Here is a 19,609-nt window from a genome sequence, read left to right as displayed (position 1 = left end):
AAATCATTTCAGGTGCTGATCTGGTTCCATCCCAAAATAGAGAAGGTCCTGGTGAACCCTCTTCCTTTTTCCAGCAAAGAGCATGTCTTTGCTGAGGCAAGTACAGAAGGAGACCACAAACCAGTCACATCCTAGGGTCCTGGGCTTGTGTCTTTAGGAGATAGACCATAATCACAGATACTCTTGGGATATGTGAGTTTGCCTGGTGCTTTTGAAAGAAGGGTCACCATGAATGGGGCAAGGCACCCAGAGGAGAAAGCAGAGACCCCAGGTAGGGAGGAAGCATTATTTCTGCTAGGCTTGTCCAATCTCTCTGAAAACACGAAATTCATAACTTGTACCTATGTTTTTTCCCCGAGTCCTATTTCATTGTCTAGAAACAGGAACTACAAGAATCCAGAAGCAGATAACTTTCTCACAGACATTTCACCCCATCATAGGCACTTCCTTTTATATAATGATAGGTGGAGCTTTTCTCTTCTCCACAGAGCACAGAAATTCAAGTTCTCCCAACTGACACGTCTGGACAGAGCAGCTCCGCTGGCCTCCACAATGACATTCTCTGCCTGCTACTTCTGGCCGCCTCCTTCTTGCCTGTTGCTTACTCTACTCCTGGGACTCACAGGTGAGCATTGCTTAGAGTAGAATCCCCTCTCCCTGTCCCCTGGACTTTCCCCCGTCCCTGTGCTTTTAGGGTCTCCATGTAAACATGGGTATGCTACCCGAGGCAGTCACAGAAGGCCAAAGGCTGGGCCTTATCTGAGAGCATGAAATCAGGGATCTGAGTTTTCTCTGTAGATCCATCATATGCAGCTGGTTACCAGAGGCTTCCAAACAGAGGATGTTTCAAACTCTAACAGCTTTGTGCATATTTACTTAACTAAACATCCCTCACAACATCCCTGTGTGATAACTATTACTCCAATTGTAAATGGAGAAATTGAAGCACAGAGTAACTTGTCCAATGTCACCTATCTAAAGCAGTGGAGCACAGGATTCAAATCCAGGCTGTCCAGCTCCAGAGTTGATTCTCTGAATAATATTGTGCTGCTCAGCTTCTCAGAAGAGCCCAATTGCAGAAATATCAGAAAATACCAAGAAGCAAACAATATATTAGTCATCACCCATCATGCCACTCAGAGAAGGGTTCAAATTTTTCAGTATATTGCAAGGGTCCTATGCAATGACATTTTTACTGAGATTTTAATATGTGTTATAATTTCTTTTAATGCTCAAAACAGCTTGTACATTAGATTGCTAGGGTACTTTTTAATACATGTTTGTGGGTGAATGTGTTTATGTGTGTGTATGTGCGTGTATGTATGTGTGGGTATGAGGAAGTGTTTCCAGACACGTGGTATTTCAAGAAGACTTTTTCTGTTCTTCCCCTTAAAACATTTTTCAATCTACATGGAAGGTTCAGTTTTTGAGGTCTTTAGCAACATCTCTCCTTTTCTACTTCTCTATAAATCTACCCCTTACCCTCACTCAAATTCTTAAGAAAACTTTTCTCTTGGTTAAAGGGTAGAATTTCCTGCATTGTTATCTTAGTCTCTGCTTCCATGCTGGATAGACGTGAGGAGGAAAGGAGGGATAAAAGACACAAGAATCTTGCCTATACCACCTATATATTCATATCCATATCTATATCTATAATTATAACCATATCCATATCTATAACATATATATATACAGACATATATATATATATATATATATATATATATATATATATATAAAATCTAATGCTATCTGAAGCTTCCATGCCTCAGGAAAGCTAATGAGTAATAACTATTCATTTTATTGACCACTCAGCATGTGCCAGGCAATGTTGGAAATGCCCACAGCATTTACTCATGTGATCATTATATCCAAGCTAGATCCTCTTGTGAACCCCTACCTTACAGATAAGGAAACTGAGCAAGGAATGTTCAAGGTTACTCAGTTCAAGGTACCTGATAAAGGTGTGATTTGAACTCAAGCAACCTGGTAGTTGAGCTCATGAGTTTAACCATGGCTCTTCTTGATACTGTGATATTTTTCCATCCCATGATATTTCTGCAGCTTCTGCTAATGGGTGTGGAGAAGTATGGAGTATGGGAAAGAAGGTTTGTGGTTTTCTTCTCCTGGGCTCTTCTTCCTCCTGTATAAATGCAAATTTCTTTTGTTTTTCATAAACTGACCTACGTGGACAACTCAACTTCTGATATACTAATAATTTCCAGAGAAATGTCCACTTAAAATAGAATTCAGTGTCTCATGGAGATGTCACAGTGGGCAATTCAAACAACATATATTTTTTGGATACTTTCTAAGTTGCAGGAAGGAACTTGGGGTACTTTGGTGAATAAAAGAGACTAAGAAGTTGTCTTCATGGATATTTAGCTTAGTGGAAGAAATGACAATAAACAATAGACTTATACTTAATTAAATAACATAGTATGTTAGAAAGTGATAAGTGTTTTAAAAGAGTAGCTAGATAACAAATTGGGAGAATATGTTGGGTGCAATGTATTTCAAGCCTGGTAATCTTGGGTGGGCATCTCTGAGAAGGGGAATTGTGAGCAAAGTTGAAAAGAAAATTCTGAAGTGAGCCATGTGGTTATCCGGTGGAGGAGACTTCCTGACAGGGAGCAGCATGTACAAAAGTCCTGAGAGTAGAATCATCCTCCTGTGTTGAAGGATTTGGTTTTGCTGTGAGTGAAATGGTTGCCATTGCAGTTTTTTCTTTTAAGATTTCATTTAGTTTATTGGACACAAACTTTTCCAGGAGCGTGCCCTATTTTATTTATTTATTTTTTAAGGTAGTTTTATTTCAAGTTTTTAAAGGATCTCCATACTGGTCTCCATAGTGACCATGTAAATTTATGTTCCCAGACACAGATATAAAGAACAGACTTTTGGATTCAATGGGAGAAGGTGAGGGTGGGATGATTTGAGAGAATAGCATTGAAACATGTACATTGCCATACGTAAAATAGATGAACAGTGCAAATTCGGTGCATGAAATAGGGGACCCAAAGCTGGTGCTCTGGGACAACCCAGAGGGATAGGGTCGGGAGGGAGGTGGGAGGGGGGTTCAGGATGGCAGGGACACATGCAAACCTGCAGCCAATTCATGTTGATATAAGGCAAGCACCATCACCATATTGTAAAGTAATTGTCCTCCAATTAAAATAAATGAATTATTTTAAAAATTTATATTTCCACTAAGAGTGCAACACCAAGAGTGTTCCCCTTTTCCCACATCCTCTCCAGCATTCATTGTTTATAGATTTTTTGATGATGGCCAACTTGATTGGGATGAAGTAGTTTTGACTTGCATTTATTTAATAATAAGCAACGTTGGGCATTTGTTATGTGTTTCTGAACCATCTTGTATGTCTTTTTTGGAGAAATGTCTCTTTTTATGATACTGAGGTGCATGAGCTGCTTGTAGATTTTGGAGATTAATCCTTCGTCAGTTGCTTCATTTGCAATTATTTTTTTCCCATTCTGAGGATTGTCTTTTCATCTTGTTTATGGTTACATTTGTTGTGCAAAAGCTTTTAAGTTTAATTAGGTCCCTTAGGTCCCATTTGTTTATTTTTTTGTTTCCATTACCCTAGGAAGTGGGTCATAGAGGATCTTGCTGTGATTGATGTCAAAGACTGTACTGCCTATGTTTTCCTCTATGAGTTTTATAGTTTCTCATCTTACATTTATGTTTTAATCTGTTTTGAGTTTATCTTTGTATATGGTATTAGGAGGTGTTCTAATTTCATTCTTTTAAATGTAGCTGTCCAGTTTTTCCAGCACCACTTATTGAAGAGACTATCTTTTCTCCGTTGAATATTCTTGCCTCCTTTGTCAAACATAAGGTGTATATAGGTGTGTGGATTTATCTTTGGACTTTCTATCTTGTTCCATTGGTCTATATTTCTGTTTTTGTGTCAATACCATACTGTCTTGATGATGAGCTTTGTAATACAGTCTGAAGTCAGGAAGGTTGATTCCTCCAGCTCCATTATTCTTGCTCAAGATTACTTTGACTATTCGGGGTATTTATAGTTTTATATGAATTGTGAATTTTTTTCTAGTTCTATGAAAAAAATGCCAATGGTAATTTGATAGGGATTTCATTGAATCTGAGATTGCTTTGGGTAGTATAGTCATTCTCACAATATTGGTTCTTCCAGTCCAAGAACAATATGAGCATCTATTTATAGTGTTTTTGATTTCTTTCAACAGTGTCTTCTAATTTTCTGTATACAACTCTTATGTCTCCTTAGGTAGGTTTATTCCTAGTTTCAGCCCTCATAGTTTTGAAGAGGGAAGTGACATAATCTGACATGAGTTTTAATTTATTCTACTATTTGATTGAGAGCAGACTATACAAAATATAGAAACAAGTACCTGCTGCTGCTGCTAAGTCACTTCAGTTGTGTCTGACTCTGTGAGACCCCATAGATGGCAGCCCACCAGGCTCCCCCATCCCTGGGATTCTCCAGGCAACAATACTGGAGTGGGTTGCCATTTCCTTCTCCAATACATGAAAGTGAAAAGTGAAAGTGAAGTTGTTCAGTTGTATCCAACTCCTAGTGACCCCATGGATTGCAGCCTACCAGGCTCCTCTGTCCATAGGATTTTCCAGGCAAGAGTACTGAGAAACAAGCAGAGCATTTGAGACAATCACATTCATGCAAAAAAAAAAAAAAAAAAATTGTAAAAGTGACTTGCACCTGGGCAGGAGCTAGTAGAGATAAGAGAAAAAAGTCAGATTCCAGATGCATGCTGATGAGGAAGCAACAGAATTTTCTGATGCATAGGATTTGAGGTAGAAGAAAAAGGCTCCAAGGTTTTGAGACTTCTGCATCTGTGTTTTGGTGAAAGTTTTCACTTTTGTCCCAGGTTCCAAGGATTTGTTAACAAAATAAGCTACTCATTGTATACAAATCCAGTAGTCATGTATGAATGTGAGAGTTGGACTATAAAGAAAGCTGAGCGCTGAAGAATCTATGCTTTTGAACTGTGGTGTTGGAGGAGACTCTTGAGAGTGCCTTGGATTGCAAGGAGATCCAACCAGTCCATCCTAAAGGAAATCAGTTCTGAATATTCATTGAAAGGACTGATGCTGAAGCTGAAACTCCAATACTTTGGCCACCTGATGTGAAGAACTGACTCTGGAAAAGACTCTGATGCTGAGAAAGATTGAAGGCAGGAGAAGGGGACGACAGAGGATAAGATGGTTGGATGGCATCACCAACACGATGGACATGAGTTTTTAGCAAACTCCCAGAGTTGGTGATGGACAGGGAAGCCTGGCTTGCTGCAGTCCATTGGGTCGCAGAGAGTCAGACACGACTAACTGACTGAACTGAACTGAACTGATTAGAGCATTATCTAGCTTACTTTCAATATACTAACATTAAAAAGAGAGAGAAAAATAGCAACAGCAGAGGATACATCAACAAATTGGGTTTTGACCAACATCCAGACTCAAACAGCATTGGAAAGTCCCCATGACACAGCACATCTGGAGTCCTAATTGGGAAAAGGTCCCAGGCAGCATGTCCATTCTGTAAGTGAGAGTTCAAAAATTGCAGTTCGGGATTCCCAGGTATAATCACAGAATGCAAACTGATATCATCATCAATCTGTGAGCAAACTGCAGCTCTGGTTTCATGTTAATGCTTTTTGTCATGTAAAACTTGGAATGTTGAGCCTGTGACTTGCTTAGCCAGGGCCCCTCCAGGGGCTCAACAATTTTAAGATTCTTATCCACGGTGCTACAAGATTTGCACTCACAGCAGGCAAGTCAGGGCACTCACAGTCAGGGCAGTGTCCAGGCAGGTTAGAAGCAAGGCCACAGGCCTGCTCTGCTTTGTCTCTGAAGCTTAAACAAGACTATTTACTTAATTTCCTTAACAATCTGGAAGAAGAAGAGGGGCTCAGCTGAGATACAGAGAATGTGGGGGGAAATTCAGTCCAGTTTTAGATGTTTTAACTGTGAGATGGTTATATCTATACAAAGAACATGATGAGTATATAGTTGGACATTCAATTCAGAGTTCAGAGGAAAGGCCTGGAGCAGAGATATAAATAGAATAATTCTTGATTCACAGATAGTAGTTTTTTTTTTTTTTTTTTAATTCTTTGGCTCCTGACCCTTATTCTCTTCCCTCTCCTCCTCTCCTTCCATTCCTCCCTCCAATGTTCTTTCCTATTTCTTCCAATTTTTATCTTAACAGTTCAACTTCCCTAACCTCAATCTGGTCTAGACTTAAAAACCTAAACCATTTGATGATGTTGGCACATCACGGTACTTACCCTGTAATAGCATGTCCCCTCTTTAGGAGGCATGATTGGTTACAAATAGTGCCTATGTCCGTATAGTCAAAGCTCCAGTAGTCATATATGGATGTGACAGTTGGATCACAATGAAAGTTGACCACGGAAGAACTGATGCTTTTGAACAGTGGTATTGGAGAAGACTCTTAAAAGTCCCTTGGACAGCAAGGAGACAAACCAGTCAATCCTAAAGGAAATCAGTCCTGAATATTCATTGGAAGGACTGATGCGGAAGCTGAAACTCCAATACTTTGGCCACCTGATGCAAAGAACTGACTCACTGGAAAAGGCCCTGATGCTGGGAAAGATTGAAAGCAGGAGGAGAAGGGGATGACAGAGGATGGGATAATTGGATGGCATCACTGAGTCGATGGACATGAATTTGAACAAGCTCCGGAAGTTTATGATGGACAGGGAAGCTTGGCATGCTGCAGTCCATGGAATCACAAAGAGTAGGACATGACTGAGTGACTGAATTGAACTGAAGTGAGTGGGTTACCAGCTCACACTCCGCAAAGATGAACCACACATTTTCTACTCAAGGAGTAGGGAAGAAACAGAAAAGAACACAGAATTTGTTTGTGGCACCAAAACATCCTGCTCCTCTGATTTATACCCCTGTAATTAGACCCTTGCCTGTTTAATAGAACATTTCAGATAAGTAATATGTTTGTATTTCTCTGTATCTCCAGAAACTGGGTTGCCGGGGACCAGCCCCGGCTGATCCAGGGTATTCGAAGTGGGGACGGCGTCGGCGACCTATTTATTTAAATATTTTATCAAAGATATAAAGAGTAATAGGATGAGGATAGCTCAGTAGGAAAATTCAGTGGAGAAAAGAGGCTGAGTAGCTTGGTTTACGCGGGAGACCAATAAAACTTCAAGACAAGAAGTTTGCACCACTTACGTAGGCCGCAGGCGTCCTTCCATTCTCCCAAAGGAGAGGAGACACTGAGGCCTCCCCGGTCGGATCTTAGAAGCCCAGGCATAATTAGCAAGCATGGCGGGTTCCGCGCTCCAGATGGAGACTCAGCCAGAATTTGGGAGAGAGAGAGACATGGGGAGACCAAGTTTCGGTGAACAAGGCCCGCACTTTATTTTCCAAAATAGTTTTTTATACCTTAAGTTGTGCATAGAGGATAATGGGGGAAGGGGTGGAGTCATGCAAGGACAGCAGTTCCTGGTTCTAATCGAAGCCAGGCTTTCAAACTTATCATATGCAAAAGTTCAGGTGATTTACATCATCTTCTGGCCAGGAGGCCTGTTAACATTTTAAGAAACTTATCTTTCTCTAAAGGTGATTATTCCAAAGTCAGGCACCAGCCTCCAAAAAAGCACTGGACAAAGCTGCATTCCTATAGGGCAAAGGTGAGGTGGGCTCAATCAAGAAAAGAATTAACTCAAGAGTCCAAGGTTACAAACACTGAGGCTACTACTTACATTTCTATACACCCATTATATCAATCAATACAGTGCCAAGGACACAGTAGGTAAGGGGTATGGAGACTTAGCAGCAAACATTGGCTCAATAAGTGAAAAACCCTTCACCAATACAATTTCTAATCAATCTTTTAACTGCTCAAAGGAATCTGTATTTAGACAGTTTAGAACATCTCCTGCCTCTCACAGGAGTTGGGAGGCTCTGAACAATCACATGTGGCCGGAAAAACCTATTCAGGCAGGCTAGAGGATTTCCAAAGGAGTTTGTAGGTTAAACACTGTCACACCCAGGAATTATTAGCTGGAGCTGTAAGCTAACTCTTTTTTCAGAGAGAGGTATTGGGGCACAGCCCCCTGTAAAGTCAGAGGTGTAGGTGAAAGCACAAAGCAGAAAGTAGGCAGACTCTGGTTTTGGGGGTAGATGCTCGAGAATTTCCAGGGGGACTCCTGAGGCTTGATCCCGCCTTTGCGTATGCCGAGCCTCCTTCCTCATGACCTTTGCCACGGGTGGAGCTCGCTCCCCACACTGGGTAGTTAAGGAGGCAGTGAAATCAATCTGGTAAATTTGCACCTGTAGTAAAATAATTGGCCCCATGGTGACTTGTGTCCCTTTAACTTGTAACTCATTGTCCAAATGTAGTCAGCCACCTGCAATTCTTTTCAAAACATGATTTTGGAATTTGCTGTTTCCTTGCTTGCTTGTCCCCATGGTTCTACCTTCCTATTCACTTGTAGTTTCCTCAAATGTATCAACATTTAGAATCACACATTTATCACTCCTTGGCATTTTGGTTAAGATCAAGTGTAGAATCACACATTTTATTTTTCCTTGAACCATTTGGTTCAGTTCAAAAGCTTTATTTGGGGCAATCACCATGTTTCAGATCTCATTTGTTTTTGTTTTTTTTTTTGCAGTAAAATATAAAAAACATAAAATTTACCATTTTAGCTACTTTGAGAAATATCAATAACCTCAGATATGCAGATGGCACCATCCTTATGGCAGAAAGTGAAGAGGAACTTTTTAAAAAGCCTCTTGATGAAAGTGAAAGAGGAGAGTGAAAAAGTTGGCTTAAAGCTCAACATTCAGAAAACGAAGATCATGGCATCTGGTCCCATCACTTCATGGGAAATAGATGGGGAAACAGTGGAAACAGTGTCAGACTTTATTTTTTGGGGTCCAAAATCACTGCAGATGGTGATTGCAGCCATGAAATTAAAAGACGCTTTCTCCTTGGAAGGAAAGTTATGATCAACCTAGATAACATATTAAAAAGCAGACATTACTTTGCCAACAAATTCTGTCTAGTCAAGGCTATGTTTTTTCCAGTGGTCATGTATGGATGTGAGAGTTGGACTGTGAAGAAGGCTGAGCGCCGAAGAATTGATTTTTTTGAACTGTGGTGTTGGAGAAGATTCCTGAGAGTCCCTTGGACTGCAAAGAGATCCAGCCAGTCCATTCTGAAGGAGATCAGTCCTGGGTGTTCTTTGGAAGGAATGATGCTAAAGCTGAAACTCCAGTACTTTGGCCACCTGATGCGAAGAGCTGACTCATTGGAAAAGACTCTGATGCTGGGAGGGATTGGGGGCAGGAGGAGAAGGAGACGACAGAGGATGAGATGGCTGGATGGCATCACCATCTCGATGGACATGAGTCTGAGTGAACTCCGGGAGTTGGTGATGGACAGGGAGGCCTGGCGTGCTGCAATTCATGGGGTTGCAAAGAGTCGGACACGACTGAGCGACTGAACTGAACTGAACTGAACTGAAGGATACAAAGTGGCACTAAGGACCTTCACAGTGTTGTGAAGCGTTACAGTACATATTGCCAGAACTTTTTCAACATCTGTAGCAGAAAATCTTGGAGAAGACAATGGCACCGCACTCCAGTACTCTTGCCTGGAAAATCCCGTGGATGGAGGAGCCTGGTAGGCTGCAGTCCATGGGGTCACTGGGAGTCGGACACGACTGAGTGACTTCACTTTGACTTCTCACTTTCATGCATTGGAGAAGGAAATGGCAACCCACTCCAATGTTCTTGCCTGGAGAATCCCAGGGACGGGGGAGCCTGGTGGGCTGCCATCTATGGGGTCGCACAGAGTCGGACATGACTGAAGTGACTTAGCAGCAGCAGCAGAAAATCTATTCATTAAACTGTAACTCCTCATTTCTTTTTCCCTGCAACCACTGGAAACATCTATTCTACTTTTTCTCTGTGAATTTGCCTATTCTATGTACCATAAGTGGAATCATCTATTTGTCCTTTTTTATCTGGCTTATTTCACTAAGCGTATTTTTAAGGTTCATCCATGCCATGATGTAGGTGTCAAAATGTTTTGCTTTTTAGGGCTGAAATATTATATATATATATATATATATGTATATGTGTGTGTGTATATATATATATGTTATGATATGTATATATATGATATATGATATCATGTATATATGATATGATATGTTATGATATATATATATCTCACATTTAATTTATCTATTCATCTATTGATGGAAATATGGGCTCTTTCCTTTATATTGAAGTATAGTTGCTGTAAAATAATTTGTAAATTACAGGTGTAAAACATAGTGATTCACAATTTTTAAAGGTTATACTCCATTTATCATTATTATAAAATATTGGTTGTATTCCTGGTGTAGTACAATATATCCTTGTAGCTTATTTCATATGTAATTATTTGCACCTCTTCACCCCTTAGCCTATATTTTCCTCTTCCTTTCTTTGTCCCCACTAGTTTGTCCTCTATATCTTTGAGTCTGTCTCTTTATTGTTATGTTAACTAGTTTGCTGTATTTTTTATTTTCCATATATAAGTTGTATCATACACTATTTGTCTTTCTCTGTCTTACTTATTTCATTTGCCTTCCAATTCCATCTATTTTGCTGCAAATGGCAAAATTTCATTTTTACGGCTGAGCAATATTACATTATAAATAGAAACCTATATGCATGTTCAGAAGCAGCAGTTAGAACAAGACATGGAACAACGGAATGGTTCAAAATTGGGAAAGGAGTATGTCAAGAGTATATATCATCACATGGCTTATTGAACTTATATGCAGAGTGAAAAGTGAAAGTGAAAATCACTCAGTCGTGACCAAGTGACATCATGTGAATTGCTAGGTTGGATAAATCACAAGCTGGAATCAAGATTTCTGGAATCCAAACATGTCAATAACCTCAGAAAGTTAAGATGAACTAAAGAACCTCTTGATAAAGGTGAAAGAGGAGAATGGAAAAATTGGCTTAAAATTCAACATTCAAAAAACTAAGATCATGGCATCTGGTCCCATCAGTTCATGGCAAATAGATGGGGGAAGAAAATGGAAACACTGACAGACTTTATTTTCTTGGGCTCCAAAATCACCGTGGACTGTGACTGCAGCCATGAAATTAAAAGACACCTGCTCTTTGGAAGAAAAGCTATGACAAACCTCGACAGAGTGTTAAAAAGCAGAGATATCACTTTGCTGATAAAGATCCACATAGTCAAAGCTATGGTTTTTCCAGTAGTCATGTACAGATGTGAGAGTTGGACCATAAAGAAGGCTGAGCACTGAAGAATCGATACTTTTGAACTTTGGTTCTGGGGAAGACTCTTGAGTGTCCCTTGGACAGCAAGGAGAGCAAAGCCGTAATCCTAAAGGAAATCAACCCTGAATATTTACGGGAAGGACTGATGCTGAAGCTCCAATACTTTTGCCCCTGATGTGAAGAGCTGACTCTCTGAAAAAGCCCCTGATGCTGGGAAAGATTGAGGGCATTAGGAGAAGGGAGTAACAGAGGACGAGACGGTTGGATAGCATCACCAACTCAATGGACGTGAGTTTGAGCAAACTCTGGGAGATAGTGGATGGGGTCCATGGGGTCACAAAGAGTCAGACATGACTGAGCAACTGAACAATAACAACAAATATATTCCACTTTACACACATACACACACACACACATACATTATACATACCCTTCATGGATCACAGCCTTGTCATGGTAAAGGGGCTTGCGTAACTCAACAGTGTTATGAGCCAATCCTTGCAGGGCCACCCAAGACAGATGAGTCATAGTCAAGAGTTCTGACAGAACATGGTTCACTGGAGGAGGCAAACCACTGCAGGATTCTTGCTGCGAGAACCCCATGAGCAGTATGAAAAAAAAAAAAAAAATGAAACCAGAAGATGAGTCCCACAGGTCAGAAGCTGTCCAATTTACTTCATGGCAAATAGATGTGGAAACAGTGGCTGACTTTATTTTTCTAGGCTCCAAAATCACTGCGGATGGTGATTGCAGCCATGAAATTAAGACACTTACTCCTTGGATGGAAAGTTATGACCAACCTAGATAGCATATTAAAAAGAAGAGACATTACTTTGCCAACAAAGGTTCATCTAGTCAAGGCTATGTTTTTTCCAGTGGTCATGTATGGATGTGAGAGTTGGACTATAAAGAAAGTTGAGCGCCGAAGAATTGATGCTTTTGAACTGTGGTGTTGGAGAAGACTCTTGAGAGTCCCTTGGACTGCAAGGAGATCCAACCAGTCCATCCTAAAGGAGATCAGTCCTGGGTGTTCATTGGTAGGACTGATGTTGAAGCTGAAACTCCAATACTTTGGCCACCTGATGCAAAGAGCTGACTCATTTGAAAAGACCCTGATGCTGGGAAAGATTGAGGGCAGGAGGAGAGGGGGACAACAGAGGATGAGATGGTTGGATGGCATCACCAACTCAATGGACATGGGTTTGGGTGGACTCTGGGAGTTAGTGATGGACAGGGAGGCCTGGCGTGCTGCGGTTCACAGGGTCACAAAGAGTCGGACATGACTGAGCGACTGAACTGAACTGATGCTATTGGGGAAGAGTGGAGGGCAATTACTAATAGCTCCAGAAAGAGTGAAGTGGCTTGTCAAAGCTGAAATGACGCTCAGTTGTGAATGCCTCTGGTGGTAAAAATATATATTCCAATGCTGTAGAGAATAAGACTGTGTAGGAGTGGTCACAAGCTGCCTTCACCCTGTTGCATGCTCTGAGGGGTGCACACGAGCCACCACCACTGCTAAGAACCCCAGAATTGGGCACCAGCCACTATATCATCATACCCCCTATAAGGGGAATAATGACCAACACACATGGAGGAAAGCTGTGACATGGACACATACTAAAAATAGTCATTGCACCAAGAATATTAAACCCACACAAGCTACACAGGGACACTCCCATGAATAAACAGCCCTCCAAGAAAACAGTAGATAATTGCTTCTTTTAAACACACAGAATAAGAAAAACGTAAGTAAAATGAAGAATCAGAGAAACCACTGCTGATTAAAAGACCAAGAGAATTCCCCTGAAAAAACAAATAATTAAACAGACCTCTTTAGTCTAATAGATGCCGATTTCAAACAGGAGATGATGAAAATATTTAAGGAATTAAGAAAGGTTATCAATAGAATAGGCTTTCTAGTCATAGCAAGAACACACTGGTCATAACAAACACCCTCTTCCAACATCACAAAAGAAGACTCTACGCATGGACATCACCAGATGGTCATTACTGAAATCAGATTGATTACATTCTCTGCAGCCAAAGATAGACAAGCTCTGTACAGTCAGTTAAGACAAGACCTGGAGCTGACTGTGGCTCAGATTATGAACTCCTTATTTCCAAATTCAGACTTAAATTGAAGAAAGTAAGAAAAACCACTAGAACATTCAGGTATGACCTAAATCAAATTCCTTACATTATACAGTGGAAGTGACAAATAGATTCAAGGGATTAGATCTGATAGACAGACTGCCTGAAGAACTATGGACAGATTCATGACATTGTACAGGAGGCAGTGATCAAGACCATCCCCAAGAAAAAGATATGCAAAAGGGCAAAATGGTTGTCTGAGGAGGCCTTACAAATAGCTGAGAAAAGAAGAGAAGCTAAAGGCAAAGGCGAACAGGAAAGATATACCCATTTGAATGCAGACTTCCAAAGAATAGCAAGGGGAGATAGGAAAGCCTTCCTCACTGATCAATGCAAAGAAATAGAGGAAAATGATAGAATGGGAAAAACTAGAGATCTCTTCAAGAAAATTAGAGATACCAAGGGAACATTTCATGCAAAGACGGGCACAATGAAGGACAGAAATGGAATGGAACTAATAGAAGCACAAAATATTAAGAAGAGGTGGCAAGAATACACAGAAGAACTATACAAAAAAAGATCTCCAGGTAACTGTGATGGTGTGATCACTCACTTAGAACCAGACATCCTGGAGTGCGAAGTCAGGTGGGACTTAAGAAGCATCACTATGAACAAAGTTAGTGGAGGTGATGGAATTCCAGTTGAGCTATTTCAAATCCTAAAAAACAATGGTGTTGAAGTGCTGCACTCAACATGCCAGCAAATTTGGAAAACTTAGCAGTGACCATAGGACTGGAAAAGGTCAGTTTTCATTCCAATCCCAAAGAAAGGCAATGCCAAAGAATGTTCAAACTACCATACAATTGCACTCATCTCACATGCTAGCAAAGTAACGCTCAAAATTCTCCAAGCTAGCCTTCAACAGTATGTGAACTGTGAACTTCAAGATGTTCAAGCTGGATTTAGAAAAGGCAGAGGAACCAGAGATCAAACTGCCAACATCCGTTGGATCATTGAAAAAGCAAGAGAGTTCCAGAAAAACATCTACTTTTGCTTCGTTGACTACACAAAAGCCTTTGACTGTGTGAATCACAACAAACTGTGGAAAATTCTTCAAGAGATGGGAATACCAGACCACCTGACCTGCCTCCTGAGAAATCTTTATGCAGGTCAAGAAGCAACGGTTGGAACTGGACATGGAACAACAGACTGGTTCCAAATAGGAAAAGGAGCACGTCAAGGCTGTATATTGTCACCCTACTTATTTAACTTAAATGCAGAACATCATACGAAATGCCGGGCTGGATAAGGCGCAAGCTGGAATCAAGATTGCCGGGAGAAGTATCAATAACCTCAGATACACAGATGACACCACCCTTAAGACAGAAAGCAAAGAAGAACTAAAGAGCCTCTTGATGAAAGTGAAAGAGGAGAGTGAAAAGTTGGCTTAAAACTCAACATTCAGAAAATGAAGATCATGGCATCTGGTCCCATCACTTCATGGCAAATAGATGGGGAAACAATGGAAACAGTGAGTGACTTTATTTTCTTGGTCTCCAAAATCACTGCAGATGGTGACTGAAGCCATGAAAGTAAAAGATGCTTGTTTCTTGGAAGAAAAGCTATGACCAACCTAGACAGCATATTAAAAAGCAGAGACATTACTTTGTCAACAAAGGTCCGTCTAGTCAAGGCTATGGTTTTTCCAGTAGCCATGTGAGAGTTGGACTATAAAGAAAGCTGAGCACCAAAGAATTGATGCTTTTGAACTGTGGTGTTGGAGAAGACTCTTGAGAGTCCCTTGGACTGCAAGATCAAACCAGTCAATCCTAAAGAAAGTCAGTCCTGAATATTCATTGGAAGGACTGATGCTGAAGCTGAAACTCCAATACTTTGGCCACCTGATGCAAAGAACTGACTCACTGGAAAAGACCCTAATGCTGGGAAGGATTGAGGGCAGGAAGAGAAGGGGACAACGGAGGATGCAATGGTTGGATGGCATCACCAACTCAATGGACATGAGTTTGAGCAAGCTCCAGGAGTTTGTGATGGACAGGGAAGCCTGGCGTGCTGCAGTCCATGAGGTTGCAAAGAGTTGGACATGACTGAGCAACTGAACTAACTAAATATCAATAGAATATAGACTGCTGTAAAAAAAGAAAGAAAGAAACCTTTAACTATAGAGAACACCAAGAGAAATTAGAAAACTAATTTGCCAAGACAAAACTGAACTAAAAGCAATGAATAGTAAGATGAATGATGCAGAAGAACAAACAGGTGATCTGGAAGATAAAATATTGGAGATCACCCAATCAGGACAGCAGAGAGAAAGTCAAAAGGAAAAGAATGAAAACAATATAAGACCCCCATTGGATAATATAAAGCTCATCAATCTATGCATAATAGGGATTCCAGAAGGGAAAGAAAGAGAAAAGTGGATTAAAAATGTACTTGAAGTAATTATGGCTGAAAACTTCTGAAACCTAAAAAGGAAGCATATATTCAGGTACAGGAAGCATAGAGGGTCCCCAAAAATGTAAACCCAAACAGAGCTACACCAAACCATATTATAATGAAAATGGTAAAAATTATAAAAAGAGGTTTCTTAATGTAGCAAGAGAAAAAGAGTTAATTACAAGAGAACCCTGTAAGACTATCAGCTGATTTCTCTACAAAAACATTGCAGGCCAGAGGGTGTGGCAAAATATATTCAAAGTCCTGAAAAATAAAAACCTGCAACTTAGGATCCTCTCTCTATCAAGATTATCATTTAGAATAGGAGAGATGAAGAATTCCTCAGGCAAGCAGAACTGAGAAAAATAGCCATACTAAATCTATCTTAAAGGAAATACTGAAAGGTCTTCTCTAACTACAAGAGAAGTAAGAATATATGCGAAAGAGAAAAATCACAATTGGAAAGCAAATCATCTAAATAAGCTAGTACACATTTTTTTTTCATTTTAAATATCTATGAAAATGATAATAGCCAAAATGAACATGAAAAATGTAAAAGAGGACATCAGAATCATAAAATGTGGGAAAGTAGAGTAAGAAAATGTACTTTTTTTCTTCATTTCCTAGAATGCGTTTGAGCCAATATGACTACCAGTCTGAGGCAAAATACCTGATTCCCTGGTGGCTCAGAAGGTAAAGAGTCTGCCTGCAATTCAGGAGACCTGGGTTTGATCCCTGGATTGGGAAGGTCCCCTGGAGAAGGAAATGGCAGTCCACTCCAGTATTCTTGTCTGGAAAATCCCATGGATGGAGGAGCCTGTCAGGCTACAGTCCATGGCTCGCAAAGAGTTGGATATGACTGAACGACTTCTCTTTCTTTCTCTCTCTCTCTTTCTGTCTTTCTTCCTTCCTTCCTTTCTTCCTTCCTTTCTTTCTTTCTTAGACAAATAGTTATAGGCGATATTGACATACTCGTAAAACAGGGTAACCACAAATTTAAAACACACAATAGATTCACACAAAACAAAAAGAAGAGAACATAAGTATAATGCAAAAGAAAATCTTAAAACCACAAAAGAAAAAAGTAAAAGAAAAAGAAAGAGAGAAAGAAGAAATATAAAACCAATGGGAAAGAAAAACTTAAAATGGCAATAAATATATACTCATCTATCAATAATTACCTTATACGTCAATGGACTAAATGGTCCAATCAAAAGACACAGAGAGACAGATTAGATAAAACACATAAGAGCCTACAAAATGCTGCATACAAGAGAACCAATTTAGGGCAAAAGGCTCACATAAATTGAAAGTGAGTGGATGGAAAAAAATATTTCATGTAAATAGAAATGAGAAGAAAGTGGGGGTCGCAATACACATATCAGACAAACTGGATTTTAACAAAGGCCACAAAGGAATAAAGGACACTATAAAATGATAAAAGAATCAACATAAGAAGAGAATTTTATCAATATATATGCACCTAAATATAGGAGCACCCAAATACATAAAACAAATACTATCAGATACAAGGGAAGAAATTGATGTGAATAGTAGGAGACTTTCCACCCCAGTCACATCAATGGGCAGATTTTCTAGAGAGAAAAGCAGTAAGGCAACAGAGATCCTAAATTATATAAAAGAACAGTTAAACTTAATTGACATTTTCAGGACATTATATCCCCCCAAAAGCAGAACACACATTCTTTTTAAGTATTCATGGAGCATTTTCTCAGATTGACCACATATTGGGGCACAAAACAAGATTTAACAAATTTAAGAGTATAGAAACTATCTCAAGTAACTTTTCTGACTACATGGCTTGAATGTAGAAATCAACCACAGAAAAAGAAATGAGAAAAAACAATTACATGGAGAGCAAATGACAATCTACTAAAAAACCAATGGCTCAATGATGAAATCAAAGAGAAAATTTAAAAATACCTTAGTTCAGTTCAGTCACTCAGTCGTGTCTGACTCTTTGTGACCCCATGAACTGCAGCACACCAGGCCTCCCTGTCCATCACCAACTCCTGGAGTCTACCCAAACCCATGTCCATCACCCATGTCGGTGATGCCATCCAACCATCTCATCCTCTGTCATCCCCTTCTCCTCCTGCCCTCAATCTTTCCCAGCATCAGGGTCTTTTCAAATAAGTCAGCTCTTCGCATCAGGTGGCCAAAGTATTGGAGTTTCAGCTTCAACATCAGTCCTACCAATGAACACCCCGGACTGATCTCCTTTAGGATGGACTGGTTGGATCTCCTTTCAGTCCAAGGGACTCTCAAGAGTCTTCTCCAACACCACAGTTCAAAAGCATCAATTCTTCGGTGCTCAGCTTTCTTCACAGTCCAACTCTCACATCCATACATGACCACTGGAAAAAACATAGCCTTGACTAGACGGACCTTTGTTGGCAAAGTAATGTCTCTGCTTTTTAATATGCTATCTAGGTTGGTCATAACTTTCCTTCCAAGGAGTAAGCGTCGTTTAATTTCATGGCTACAATCACCATCTGCAGTGATTTTGGAGCCCAGAAAAATGAAGTCAGCCACTGTTTTCACTGTTTCCCCATCTATTTCCCATGAAGTGATGGGACCAGATGCCATGATCTTCATTTTCTGAATGTTGAGTTTTAAGACAATTTTTCACTCTCTTCTTTCACTTTCATCAAGAGGCTCTTCAGTTCTTCTTCACTTTCTGCCATAAGAGTGGGGTCATCTGCATATCTGAGGTTATTGGTATTTCTCCCAGCAATCTTGATTCCAGTCTGTGCTTCTTCCAGCCCAGTGTTTCTCATGATGTACTCTGCATATAAGTTAAATAAGCAGGGTGACAATATACAGCCTTGATGTACTCCTTTTCCTATTTGGAACCAGCCTGTTGTTCCATGTCCAGTTCTAACTGTTGCTTCCTGACCTGCATATAGGTTTCTCAAGAGGCAGGTCAGATGGTCGGTATGCCCATCTCTTTCAGGATTTTCCACAGTTTATTGTGATCCACACAGTCAAAGGCTTTGGCATAGTCAATAAAGCAGAAATAGATGTTTTTCTGGAACTCTCTTGCTTTTTCCATGATCCAGCAGATGTTGGCAATTTGATCTCTGGTTCCTCTGCCTTTCCTAAAACCAGCTTGAACATCTGGAAGTTCATGGTTCATGTATTGCTAAAGCCTGGCTTGGAGAATTTTGAACATTACTAGCGTGCGAGATGTGTGCAATTGTGCGGTAATTTGAGCATTCTTTGGCATTGCCTTTCTTTGGGATTGGAATGAAAACTGACCTTTTTCAGTCCTGTGGCCACTGCTGAGTTTTCCAAATTTGCTGGCATATTGAGTGCAGCACTTTCACAGCATCATCTGTTAGGATTTGAAATAGCTCAACTGGAATTCCATCACCTCCATTAGCTTTGTTCATAGGGATGCTTTCTAAGGCCCACTTGACTTCACATTCCAGGATGTCTGGCTCTAGGTGAGTGATCACACCATCGTGATTATCTGGGTCATGAAGATCTTTTTTGTACAGTTCTTCTGTATATTCTTGCCACCTCTTCTTAAAATCTTCTGCTTCTGTTAGAAATACCTGAATACAAATGATAATGAAAACACAACCACACAAAATCTATGGGATGTTGCAAAAACAGTTCTTAAGAGAGAAGTATCATAGGCCTTCATTAAAAAACAAGAAAAATCTCAAGTTAGAAATCTAACCTACCTAACCTAATAGAATTAGAAAAAAAGGA

The 19,609-nt window shown here is 40.1% G+C and overlaps 1 protein-coding gene across 1 annotated transcript in view; it reads left to right on the top strand.

The window, feature by feature from the left end:
* The first annotated feature begins 475 nt into the window (after positions 1–475).
* LOC147360640 (tyrosine-protein phosphatase non-receptor type substrate 1-like) overlaps positions 476–19,609 on the top strand; it is a 38,011-nt gene continuing 18,877 nt past the window's right edge. Inside the window, exon 1 of the mRNA XM_086333071.1 lies at positions 476–625. Coding sequence (XP_086189197.1) covers positions 553–625 — 73 coding nt within the window. The 5' untranslated portion in view covers positions 476–552. The remainder of the gene's footprint in view (positions 626–19,609) is intronic.

Source organism: Bos grunniens, chromosome 13 (genome assembly GCF_055505025.1).
Source record: "Bos grunniens cultivar Pamir isolate PY7600 chromosome 13, Bosgru_T2T1.0, whole genome shotgun sequence".
In the NCBI taxonomy this organism is placed as follows: Eukaryota; Metazoa; Chordata; class Mammalia; order Artiodactyla; family Bovidae; genus Bos; species Bos grunniens.
The sequence above is the reverse complement of the archived record's forward strand: the minus strand, read 5'-3'. Positions and strand labels throughout refer to the sequence as shown.